The sequence below is a fragment of the Myxine glutinosa genome, chromosome 9 (genome assembly GCF_964187855.1).
Source record: "Myxine glutinosa chromosome 9, kmMyxGlut1.1, whole genome shotgun sequence".
Classification (NCBI taxonomy): Eukaryota; Metazoa; Chordata; class Myxini; order Myxiniformes; family Myxinidae; genus Myxine; species Myxine glutinosa.
In genome coordinates, this window is record NC_136269.1 from 149664207 (window position 1) to 149676580 (window position 12374).

General features: G+C 45.8%; 1 protein-coding gene across 2 annotated transcripts in view; it reads right to left on the reverse strand.

The window, feature by feature from the left end:
* The window catches only part of LOC137434811 (ribosomal oxygenase 1), a 152396-nt gene that overhangs the window by 67131 nt on the left and 72891 nt on the right, over positions 1 to 12374 (reverse strand). For both annotated transcript variants that reach the window (XR_013624632.1, XM_068127933.2), the window contains exon 8: positions 7176 to 7210. Coding sequence is in view for 1 of the 2 variants with exons in the window: in XM_068127933.2 (XP_067984034.2) it covers positions 7176 to 7210 (35 nt within the window). In the remaining variant the exon portion in view is untranslated. The remainder of the gene's footprint in view (positions 1 to 7175; positions 7211 to 12374) is intronic.

Sequence of the window (12374 nt, forward strand, 5' to 3'; positions counted from 1 at the left end):
CGTCATAATTCGACAAGTACAAAACTTCATTCGATCAAGATTAAATATCTTGAGCGTAATGTAGGCATAAAATACACCTCTATATCAAACCGGAAGCCTCTCCTCCGGAAGTAGCCAGACGGAAGCCTCTCCTCATTGAAAGACACATGAAAGCCCGCTTGGAGTTTGCAAAAAAGCACCCAAAGGACTCTCAGACTGTGAGAAACAAGATTCTGTGGTCTGAAGAAACCAAGATTGAACTGTTTGGCTTCCGTCTGGCCACTCTGCCATAAAGCCCAGATCGGTGGAGTGTTGCAGTGATGGTTGTCCTTCTGGAAGTTTCTCCCACCTCCACACAGGATCCCTGGAGCTCAGCCAGAGTGACCATCGGGTTCTTGGTCATCTCTCTTACCAAGGCCCTTCTCCCCCGATTGCTCAGTTTGGCCAGGCGGCCGCATCTAGGAAGAGTCCTGGTTGTTCCAAACTTCTTCCATTTAAGAATTATGGAGGCCACTGTGCTCTTGGGAACCTTCAATGCAGCAGAATTTTTTTTTGTAGGCTTCCCCAGATCTGTGCCTCGACACAATCCTGTCTGAGCTCTGCAGGCAGTTCCTTCGACCTCATGGCTTGGTTTTTGCTCTGATGTGCATTGTCAGCTGTGAGACCTTATATAGCCAGGTGTGTGCCTTTCCAAATCATGCCCAATCAATTTAATTTACCACAGGTGGACTCCAATCAAGGTGTAGAAACATCTCAAAGATGATCAGGAGAAATGGGAGGCACCTGAGCTAAATTTCAAGTGTCATATCAAAGGGTATGAATACTTATGTCAACAGGATATTTCAGTTTTTTTCTTTTTGATAAATTTGCAAAACTTTCTAAAATCCTGTTTTCTCTTTGTGATTATGGGGTATTGAGTGTAGATTGATGAGGGAAAAAATGAATTTCAACGATTTCAGCACAAGGCTGCAACATAACAAAATGTGAAAAAGTGAAGGGGTCTGAATACTTTCTGAATGCACTGTATATAAACTTAGAGCAATGTGACTGTCGCCAATATGCCTCCGTAATAAACCCACAATGGGTAGATGCCCTCGTTCACTGTCCTAAAAAGAAAAGTTTGATTTAAATCCCTTCAGATGTTTTCAAGTATCACATTTTCACCAGCCACGACAGGTTTCACATCGATCGGTGAAGCGGTTTCAGAGAAGGTAATTTTTTTAAATATTGGCTTTCAAGCTAATATGGCTGTCACACCACGTGACATATGACATTTAAAAAATGTGCACTCCGCATATGCATGGGTAAGGGATCACATTTGTGAAGTTTCGTGTTGATCGGATAAGGTTCGTTTTTCTATCGAAGATGGCTGCCAAACTACATGACCGACGATTTTTTTTTTTTTTGTTTTTTTTTTGTATACAAGATCGAGGCTCGTGAAAGAGCGAACATTAATCACACAAAGACAAACCGACACATAAAACATATAACATCGGGAGCGGTAGACAAGATGGGGAGAGAGGGGGGAGGACACAAACACAACATTTGAGAGCAGGGACCGAGAGACATGGAGACATCGAGAGATCTGAGAGAGGGCGAGGGCTTTGGGGGGGGGGGGGGCATGGGAAGGGGGCGGTGGGAGAGGTATAAAACATATGGACACTGCCAGGACTTCCAGGAAAGAAGTTGGAATTTCAAACAAGGTGGATCTGGGGTGAATTAGCGGGGGTAGAAAAGATCAAGGTTTTGGATGGGGGAAGATAAGAGATGGTGGTGAACAGCAGTTTTAAAGACCTGGAGGGAGTAGCGGGATTGAAGGGAGTGAGGGAGTTTGTTCCAGAGGCGGGAGAAAAGAGGAATGAAAGAGTGAAGGTGAGCAGAGAGCCGAGATTTCGGCAGTTTAACCATCAGAGGGTTGCTGGCAGATCTTGTGCGACCTGTAGGAATATTTGGGGGACAGAGCACAGAGAGAGCTGGGGGTGCAAGGCCGGAGAGGAGTCGGTAGAAGACAGAAAGACCACCTACCTGTCTGCGGTGAGTGAGTGAAAGGCCCTCAGAGATAGCTTCATCGCGGGAGATTCCAATAATTCTGAAAGCTTTGGTTTCAACAGCGTGAAGCCGAGCTAGGTGTGAGGCGGGAGCACCGGCCCATAGGGGAGAACAGTATTCCATTGAGCTGCGGATGAAAGCCTTGTATATGGTGAGGAGCTCAGGTGTGCCGAGGAAGGACTTCGCACGACGGAGGATGCCCAGTCGGCGACTGGCTTTGGAGGCCAGCTTGGAAATGTGGTTTTCCCAAGAAAGATCATGGCAGATAGTGAGACCCAAAATCTTGAGCGACAGAACTTCTTGGAGAGGATTGTTGAGAAAGTAGATGGGAGGGTTGTCCAGTCGATCTTTTCGGAGAGATATAGTAAGAGTGTGAGATTTGTCAGGATTGAAAGACATGTTCCACTTGTTTGACCAGTCTGTGATTTTGTCCAGGTCTTCAGAGAGTGAGGAGGCAGCAGACTGCCGATCTGAGGGAAGAGGAATGGAGCGGCAGAGAGTGGAGTCATCAGCAAAGAGATAGAGAGGATTTTCGAGAGAGTCAGAGAGATCATTGATGAAGACCAGAAAAAGCACGGGGCCCAGAACACTGCCTTGGGGAACTCCAGCCTGAACAGGAAGAGGAGATGAGAGAAACCCATTCAGGGCCACACGTTGACGACGACTAGAGAGGAAGTCCGCCAGCCATGCGTGGAGATTTCCATGGATACCAAAGGAGGAGAGTTTGGTGAGCAGAGCGGGGTGCCAGACCGTGTCGAAGGCACGTGATATGTCGAGGGAGACAGCTCTAATTTCCTGTTTGGCATTGAGGACCTCCATCCATTGTTGAGACAGCAGAAGCAGCATGTCCAGAGTAGAGTGACCTGGTCTGAAACCAAATTGATGATCAGAGATCAAGCCATTGGAGAAGAGGAAAGATTTCATATCCGAAGCAATGATGGATTCCATGACTTTGCTGATAATTGGGAGAAGGCTGATTGGTCTGTAGTTGCTAGGATCTGTTTTTGCACCTTTTTTGTGCAAAGCGGTGATGTTGGCTGATTTCCAAGCAGATGGCAGTTGACCTTGAGCAAAAGAGAGGGTGAAGAGAACAGAGAGAGGGTGAGATAGAGCAGCAGAGCAGGATTTTAGGACCCGTGGGCTGATGCCGTCGGGTCCAGTTGCAGAATCAGAGTCGAGGGTTGACAGAAACTTTTCCACCTTGTCAGGAGGAAAGGACACGGAGTCCAGGAGCAGCAGGGTACGACTGGGTATGGTGGGTACAGAGAGGGATGGGTTTGGGACACAAGATTTAGAGGCAAACACAGAGTTGAGGCATTCAGCTTTTTCATGTGCGGAGTCAGCTGTGTAGCCGTTTGAGGTAAGGGAGGGGATGGAGGGGGAACAAACACCAGAAACGGATTTGACCAGACGCCACCAGGATTTGGAAGAGGGAGACAGATAAGAGAGTTCGGTCTTGAGAACGGAGAGATATTGTTTCCTGGCTCTCCTGAGGGTGGACACACACTTGTTTCGGGCTTTGTGAAAGGAAATGAGATTTTCTTCCGTTGGATTTGCTTTCCAGGAGACGAAGGCAAGTTGTTTCTGGGCAACAGCCTCACCACAAGATTCCGTGTACCATGGACGGGAGGAAGGGTATGACAACTGAAGACGAGATGGGATAAATCTGTGCATGAGAGAGAGCAATTTACTTTGGAAGAATTCCCAGGATGAGTTGATGTCAGAGGTGGTAGAGATGGGAGACCAGTCCAGATGATTGATGGCTGCTTGAAGACCGTGCCAGTTGGCCTGAGTGAAATGCCAGACTCGTCGACGCTGAGCAGGCTCCCTGAGGATGGTCAGAGAGATGTCCACTTTAACAAGGACATGATCAGATGATCAGATCGGAGCAGAAGAAGAGCAGCAGACATTTTCAGGGAAGTTAGTCATAACCAAGTCCAGAAGAGAAGATGTTCCGTTGACTGAGATCCGGGTCGGGAAATTGACAGATTGTGTCAGTCCCAGTGAGTCGCAGAAGTCCTTTGCTGAGGAGCCATGGCTGGTGAGAGAGGTACCCACACCCAGCCAACTGGCATGATGACAGTTGAAATCACCACATATGAGGAAGAGAGAGTTGGGATGAGTAGATAGAAGTTGGTCCATATCATCAGACAGCGAGATGTAGATGGAGTCATCACTGTTTGGTGGACGGTACAACACACATATGAACAAGAGGTGGGAGCGAAGGGGAAGCCGTAGCCAGAGGTATTCCTGGGGGTGAGGTGGAGAGAGTGCAGTGCAGGGCGAGTGAGGAAGAGAGTTTTTGATAAAGATAGCAACCCCGCCTCCAGGACGAGGCTCAGGTCTATCATACCGGAGGAGGGAGTAGCCCGGGAGAGATACTATGGAATCAGAGACATCATAAAGGAGGAAAGTTTCTGTTAAGCAGATCACGTCTGGTTTGACAGAAGCAACCTGTATGGAGAGATCAGTTAAGTTTGAACGAAGGCCCCGGATGTTTGAGGTCCATACCGTTAATGAAGAGGAAGGGGGAGCATCAGATACAGAACAGGGGGGAGGAGGGGTAGGGTAAGATGTGGAAGAGGTGGAAGAGGTAGGGAGAGCTGTTGAAGGTGTGTCAGAGATTTCAGAATAGCTCGGAGAAAGGGAAGGATGGGGCGGACAAAAGGTTTGATGGTGATTGGGTGAGCCACAATGAGGTGTTATTTGAGGAGGGGGAAGAGCGAGGCAGAAGGTTGGGGGAGATGGAGGTGAGAGTTTGAAGGGGGAAGAAGCGGGGAGGACGCTTTGAGGAGGGGGAGTGAGAGGGGGGAAATTGAGAAGCAATGAGGGTGGGGAGATTTGAAGGGGAGGGGTGAGGGGGGAGTTTGGGAGGGAAGGGACAAGGGGAGGGATTTGAAAGGGATGGGATATGGGGGAGATTTGGAGGGGAGGGGTGAGGCAGGAGTCTAGGAGGGGAGGGGCGAGGGGGCGTCTTGGCGGGGAGGGGTGAGGGGGTAGTTTAGGAGGGAGGAGGCAAGGGGGGAGATTTGAAAGGGATGGGTGATGGGGAAGATTTGGAGGGGAGGGGTGATGGGGAAGATTTGGAGGGGAGGGGTTATGGGGAAGATTTGGAGGGGAGGGGTGAGATTGGATTTTTGAAAGTGTACGATTTATGGGAAACGAACATTTATTGCAAAATGAGTTTCTTGTGACCTTCGAGTTAAAAATACGTTTAAGGACGCTGGATGGAGGATGGAGTGCAGGAGAGTTTAGGGAATGTAGAAAAAAGGCACTATAGGAGATGGATATTTTTTTTGGGATGAATTGATTTGGTGAGCAAGTCGAAAGCAGCCTTTTAAAGAAGAAGAAGAAAAAGGTGTTATAAAATATGACGGAATACATAACTTGAGGGGAAAGTGTAAACATTGAAGGTTAATGAGTGAAAACTATCTGGGGAAATGGGGGAGAAACACGTGGTCGAAGAACGAACGAACGAATAAGAATGAATAAACGAATGAGAACAGAGAAGGAAATGTTTTTTTTTTTTTTTGTTTTTTTTTTTTTGAGTTGAGATTTACACAAGGAAGTAGGCTATGGGTGAAAAGACTGGGAATACAGAGAACGAAAGTTATTGGATCACAAACGACGGACCGCTGAGAGAAAAACAAAGCCTCAAGGTTGTACAGTGCACACTGTACAAGGCCTCAAGACACGACACGAATTAACACGATTTTCAATACAGGTATGAAAGATTTGCACCGAAAAATCTTCGTCGGGACACTATACGTACAACACCATAAATAAATACAGTTTTAACGAAAATACAAATGGGAACAATCACTTAACTTCGATTTCAAATCGTTCGCGACGCGGCAAAGGCCTTGCTCGCGACACGGCAAACAGACGATCAATTTATGAAAGATAAACACCGAGAAACAACCAAAGTTGCACACAATAACTTCACACACCGAAAGATAAATACAGTTTCGACAAAATACAATTGTGAACAGACTTAACTTCGAAAAACGTGGAGACCGTGTGGAGCTTCGAAAATCCCTCCCACCGTCTCCGAGATCTCGCGAGACCTTCAAGGATGACGATGTCATCATTTTCAAAATATATGCAACAATGAATGGTGTTGGATGATATTTGTAAAATTTGGCATCGATAGGGTAAGCGGTTTCAGATATATAATTATTTAATATTTTCCTTCAATCCAATATGGCTGTCTGTGACCACACTCTGTGACCAATGATGTTTTCGTGATCATGTTTTAATCCCCATGCCTAGTCAATGACACATGTAAAGTTTCGATTCAATCGATTTGGTGGTTTGGGAGAAGATGCTTTTTTAAAGTTTTAGGTTCAATGCAATATTGCTGCCAAACCATGTGACCTATGATGTCATAAATTTAATATTTCAACACAAATGTGCATGCAATTTCAGATTTTTAGGATAAGGAATTTGATTAAAACATTATTGGTTGGTATTCCACTTCACCTATGACGTCATCATTATCATGCTTTTGTTTGCCATTGGGAGGGAGTACTTGACAATGTGCCAAGTTTCAAATTTTTCCATTCAGCAGTTTCCGAGTAATAATTTCATGTTCATGTTCAATTGTGACTATGACGTCACAATTATGATTAAAACATTCTGAAAGGGTGTCAACCCGAACCTGAACGTTTCGTCTCAATCGGACATATGGTTGCTGAGAAAAACGAGGTTTAGCCCATACGGACGTACGGACAACCCGAAAACATAATGCCTCCGGCCACCTTCGGGGGCGGAGTCATAAAAATGATCGTATCCGGGTCCAGATCTTCACTAAAATCCAATCGAATCGTCTTTGTGACACATCCAACCTGTTTACCAAGTTGCATCCGAATCCTTCCATAACCTTGTAAGACAGCGTGTTATATATAGTTTTTGGCCCTATCTCTCAATGGTGAAGAATCACTTGAAAACAATGAGAGCATGCGAATCTGGAGGTTCACCAAAATCGAATAATTTCGCCCTCGTCACAGACCCAACCTCTCCACCACATTTTGGCCCAACCCATCCACAACTTTTTGAAATATCCTGCTTACAGAGAGACAGACATGAAAGCATAATCTATGTCCACCTTTGGAAAAGGACCTAAAACTCAAAACTGAAGGACTTACTGCTAGAGAAGCGTGGTAGCCTGTCATCTTCACTCCTGTGGAATAAGTGGGCAAAAGTTAAACTCATATAAAAATCGCAACGACAAGGACAATCACAATAGGCAGAAGCACAAGAAGAAAAGCAGAATAATTTTATTTATCATCATGTTAAAGAGTTATCAAAATGGGCACAGGGGTCAAGGAATGCATCTGATGATACATCTACACAATCTCCTGTAGCCCTCGTTTGTCATGGCTTTCACCTGTGACAACCAGATTGATGCAACCATTGCTATCAACAAATGCTTGCAATATAATCAATACTTCTGCCAAAAACTCTTCCCATGACCCCATCATGTGTCATCCCATAAGGCCCTACAAAAATCCAACATATTCTATCAAAAAACCCAAGCCAGGTGGGCATGCGGTTACTGGAGAAAAGGCTGATGTGGGTGATTAGGCCCATCCTCGTCACTTAGCTCATGTTCAAGCATCTAGGGTGAGGGGTAAAATGAGGTTGAGATTTCGTTCTTGGAATGTTGGTACTTTGACAAGAAAAGGTAGGTGGATTGTATGTGCTCTGATGAACACAAACGTGTGGGAGCTTGTGTTCAAGAGACAAAGTAGACCGGAAATAGTGCAAGGAAACCTAATAAAGGATGAGGAAGTCAGTGCTTCACACCCTGGCAGAGTCATACCAAAGACCTCAAAATAGTACATGCTGCTTCCTTGTTTGATGATCAGCATTTAAAAAGCAAAGAGCATGGACAAAATACTGGGAAGGCAATGGCAAACCACCCAGAATAACCCTTGCCAATAAACTGCTTCAACAGCACCAACAGCTCTGTAAAGAGTATGGTACTATTATGTTTGTGGGGGTAGTGATATGTAGAGTCAGGTAGATTTGTGCAGGTAACATGCACCGACTTTCGTGAAGAAGAAGAACCACCCCATGTAATAAGTAGAGGACCTGTTTAGCCGAATGTCAGATCAAGTTGTATAATTTGTCCCCGTCAAGAGGGGGCATGTTAACGAGATTAGGGCACAAGGATAGATTATCCCTTGTAAGTCTTGCCCTATGTGATTTATCCTTTGTCTCGTTTGGCAGCGCACCGTAGACACTAGTGAGAATAGAACAATAACATGATTTTGTAGGGCGTTATACTTTTTTTATTGAAGGGCCCTCGGGCCACTAATGGCTATGTTGGGCTGCTAATCATTGATGAAGGACCAATAAAAAAGTATAAAGCCCGTACAAAATCATGTTATTACTATTATTACCACTTTTTCAAGGCAAACACACTGAGGGCCAAATCAAGGCCGCGGGCTGCGGGCCTTGTAACGCGACCTGTAACAGATGCAAAATCGCATATTTTGTTCCTTTTCTCCAGCCACATCGAAAACGTCTTCACTCCGTAAGTTGTAGCATGAACAGTGGAGTCTGGCAGCGCACTTTTCTCCAGGTTTTGCAGCTCAGTTTCCGACAGTTCGCTGTCGTTGTCATTGTAAAGAGAGTCAGCCATTTTGATGCTGTCGTCTGTCAACGACACGCGACGTCACAGAAGTCATGACCCGGGCCGCGGGCTGTTATGACAATCAAGCTCTCATTAGCGGCCCGCGGCCCTCAGATGATGGCATCGAGTCAAAGTGACGGGCGTTATACAGTTTCACCATGCATTGAAATCGGCGATACTGGACTAGTAACGCCTTCGCAAGTGGTAATAATGGCCATTACAACATAAATAACAACAAAACCCAACCGGAAGCCAGGCATCAAGCACCAGGGCTAACAATCCCGCCTGGCAAACACACATAGCTCGGGCGGACCGAGAGCCACGCCCAGGAGGGAGTGATTGGGCGGGAGTTGACGAACAGGAAGGCCGGGGTAAGAAGGGACTCGCTGGTTGGCCAGGGCGGAGCAAGAATGACTCGCCAATTGGGGAAATAAGGGAGAGCAGTAAGCAGCGCACCGATTGGCAAAGACCACCACTGATGTCAAAGGCGGACTGCGCGCTGATAGGTGGAGAACTGGAAAGGTAGTGTTGAACTGCGCTGAGTGGAGGGGAAGCGTCGGTGACGTCACGAGACGGCCGATAAAACAAGCATTCTGAGTATTGCGCTGCAATACATGTCCCCCACCGGCAGTCTGTCGTCCGGAAAACTGTTGGGGAAATTACCAAAGTTCAAAGTGCCATAACTTTGTCAAAAATGATCGAAACGTCGTGAAGTTTGAACTTGATCTGTAACTTATCATGAGGAAACCATGTACCAAGTTTGAAATCATTAGCATTAAGAGTTTAGAAAAAAAGTCCGGAAAACTGTTCTTTGCGTGACGGACTGACGGACTGACAGACGGAGTGCAAACCTATAGTCCCCTCCGGTGTACACCGGTAGGGGACTAATAACTCCCTGGCCGACATTTTGGGTCTTGCCTTTTTGCTTTTCACGCCTTCACCAGCCCTGGACGATCTCTCTTTGCACTGGTTCTTGCTCGCTGATCCTGGACTCTTGCTCTCTGACCCGCTGAACTTGCCCTGTTCTTTCCCTCCTCTGGTTTCTTCGTTTCTCTCCTTCGTGCGTTTGTGCTTGGACGACGGGCTCCAGGAAGCGATCGGGAGACGTGCAGAGTTCTGCAGGCGGAAACGACGCGCGACTTGCCGCTGCGGCGTGACGAGGCCTGGTGCGAGCGCCATACCGCGAGCGCCGTACCGCCGACCTGGCGAGACCCCCCCCTCACCCCCAAAGCTGATCAGAGCTAAGTGCACGATAAATCACACCATTAACATAACAACAACGTTATTTTCCTCCTGTGTCTGTGTTATAAGTCTGGTGTGGGAGCCCTCCATTTAGGAATCTGATTTGCTGTCGCATTTGGGCATTGCCTCCGAGTTAAAGCTTGCTATTGGCTATCCGTGATTCCCCCGGTATTAACCAAGGGGAGTTATGCGACAATACATTAAAATAAAAAACATACACTGGAGGAAAAGGCAGGAAGAAGAGACGACGTTGTTTTGTTTTGTTTTCATTAGTATTTGGCACAGCTGGGATGCTATCAATGTGAATGAGAGAATAATGTCTGTAAAACTGATTGTTGAGGGGGATTTGTTGAATGCTATTTCAGGATAACCACCACAGGTGGGATGCTGGAAGCAGCAAAAGTAATGGTGAAAGAATATGGGATTTTCGAAATGCCATACAAATTTGAAACGAGGCCTTTTGCACAAGCACTGTGTGTGTGTGTGTGTGTGTGTGTGTGTGTGTGTGTGTGTGTGTGTGTGTGCGTGTGTGTGTGTCTTTTCAGACTCAGTTTGGCTCGCCGGGTACTTAACCTACCATCGTTAGCGTGAAATGAATATGAATGAATGATCGTTTTAAGGCCATTTTTTCCCCCGCTACAGCAGGGGCTACAGCAGGGGCTGCCTTGCGGGCTCCATGACCTCATGGTTCATTTTCCATTTTTTTTTCTGATCATCATTTAGTTACCATGGGCCTCTTTTTCCGTCAACCCTTGCGCACAAGTGCACACTGGAAATTCAACACCAGTCTTCTTGAAGATGCTTTGTTTAAAGATGCCTTCCGTGCTTTTTGGGCCATCCAACTTTCAAGAAAGCCCTCTTTCTCTTCTTTAGCATTATGGTGGGATAACACAAAAGCTGAGATTAGAGTGTTTTGTCAACATTTTGTTTCCAATGCAACTGATGTAAAAAAAACAAACAATGGTTTGTTTAGAAGCTGATATTATACAGTTAGAGAGTAAACTGGCTAAAGATAAAAATAGAAGAGACCACAGGTTATTGAAGGCTCAACTGAAAGAGAGCCGATTCAGGAGAAAGCAGCAGAGTGTTAATCAGATTAAGGATAAACAATATAAAGGTATTAGACACCCCCAGTAAATCTCTTTCAAATGGATTTTGTAAACAAGTCACCCATAACCTTTTTCTCTGTACTAGACTTTAGAGGAAATTCCTGGTGTTGGGCTAGCGGCTAGGGTGCCGGCTTAGGATCCAAGGATCCTGGGTTTGAATCCCGGTCGATCGCTGAATTAACGCCAGGGGGGTTGACTCAGCCTGTCATCCTTCCGAGGTCGGCTAATTGAGTACCAGTTCACTGGTAATTCCCTGTTTGTCGTTAAAGGCGGCAAAAAGGGTTGGCGTCAGGAAGGGCACCCGGCCGTAAAACATTGCTTCAAATAGGGGACCGAAAAACAACAACAACCACGGTTCCCGAAAAAGGCCAACCCCCGCTTTGCGGGGAAAAATGGCCTCTAAAGGTGGGTTTTTTTTTTTTTTTTAGACTTTAGAGGAAACATGGTTGCCAACCCTGGAGATGTAAGGTTGTGCATGAGAGAATTTTTTTCAAAAGTTTATGCAAAACAAAATGTTTGTGAGCAAACCATGGAATTTTTAACTTCTCACCTTTCATCCCGAACTGAGCCTCAGCGCCTGGGCCTGGATTCACCAATTACATTGCCTGAGCTAACACAGGCCCTAGCTGAAATGGACCCGAGGAAAGCTGCTGGGATTGATGGCCCACAGGCAGAATTTTTCTTGGCTTTTTGGGACCTTTTGGGCCCTGATTATTGAATGTTCTGGAATCATCCTTGGTGCATGGAGAACTACCACTAAGCTTTAGAAGAGTGTTGTTGCCGATTCCAAAGACTGGAGATCTACGGCCGATAAAGAATTGGCGGATGGTCTGTACGGTCCGTATTATGTACGGACGACAAAATATTGTCAAGTGTTGGCCAGTCGGTTGAAGACGGTAATCAGTGATCTAGTCCACCCTGATCAGAATTACAGCATCCCAAACAGATCTATTTATGATATTTTTTTGATCAGGGATTTAATGGAGCGTGATCGCTTGGAAAAATATTTTGTAATAATATTCCTTGATTTGGAAAGGGCTTTTGATAGTGTTTTTTTGTATCATGTGCGAGAAGCATGTGGCTTTGGTGCCAACTTTAGGGGCTACATGACTTTGTTGCACACCAATATATTTAGTTTATTTAAAATCAATAACAAACTCAGTTCTCCGGTACAGGTTCAAAGAGGGGTGAGACAAGGATGCCCAGTTTCTGGGTTGATATTTTCCTTGGTAATGGAATCACTTCTAATTTTATTGAGGAAAAATATTTCAGGAGTGACTGTATCCCCTGGGAGTCCTTCAGTGGTTGTATCGACTTATGCAGATGATGTCTGTGTGGTTGTTAAGAATGAGAAT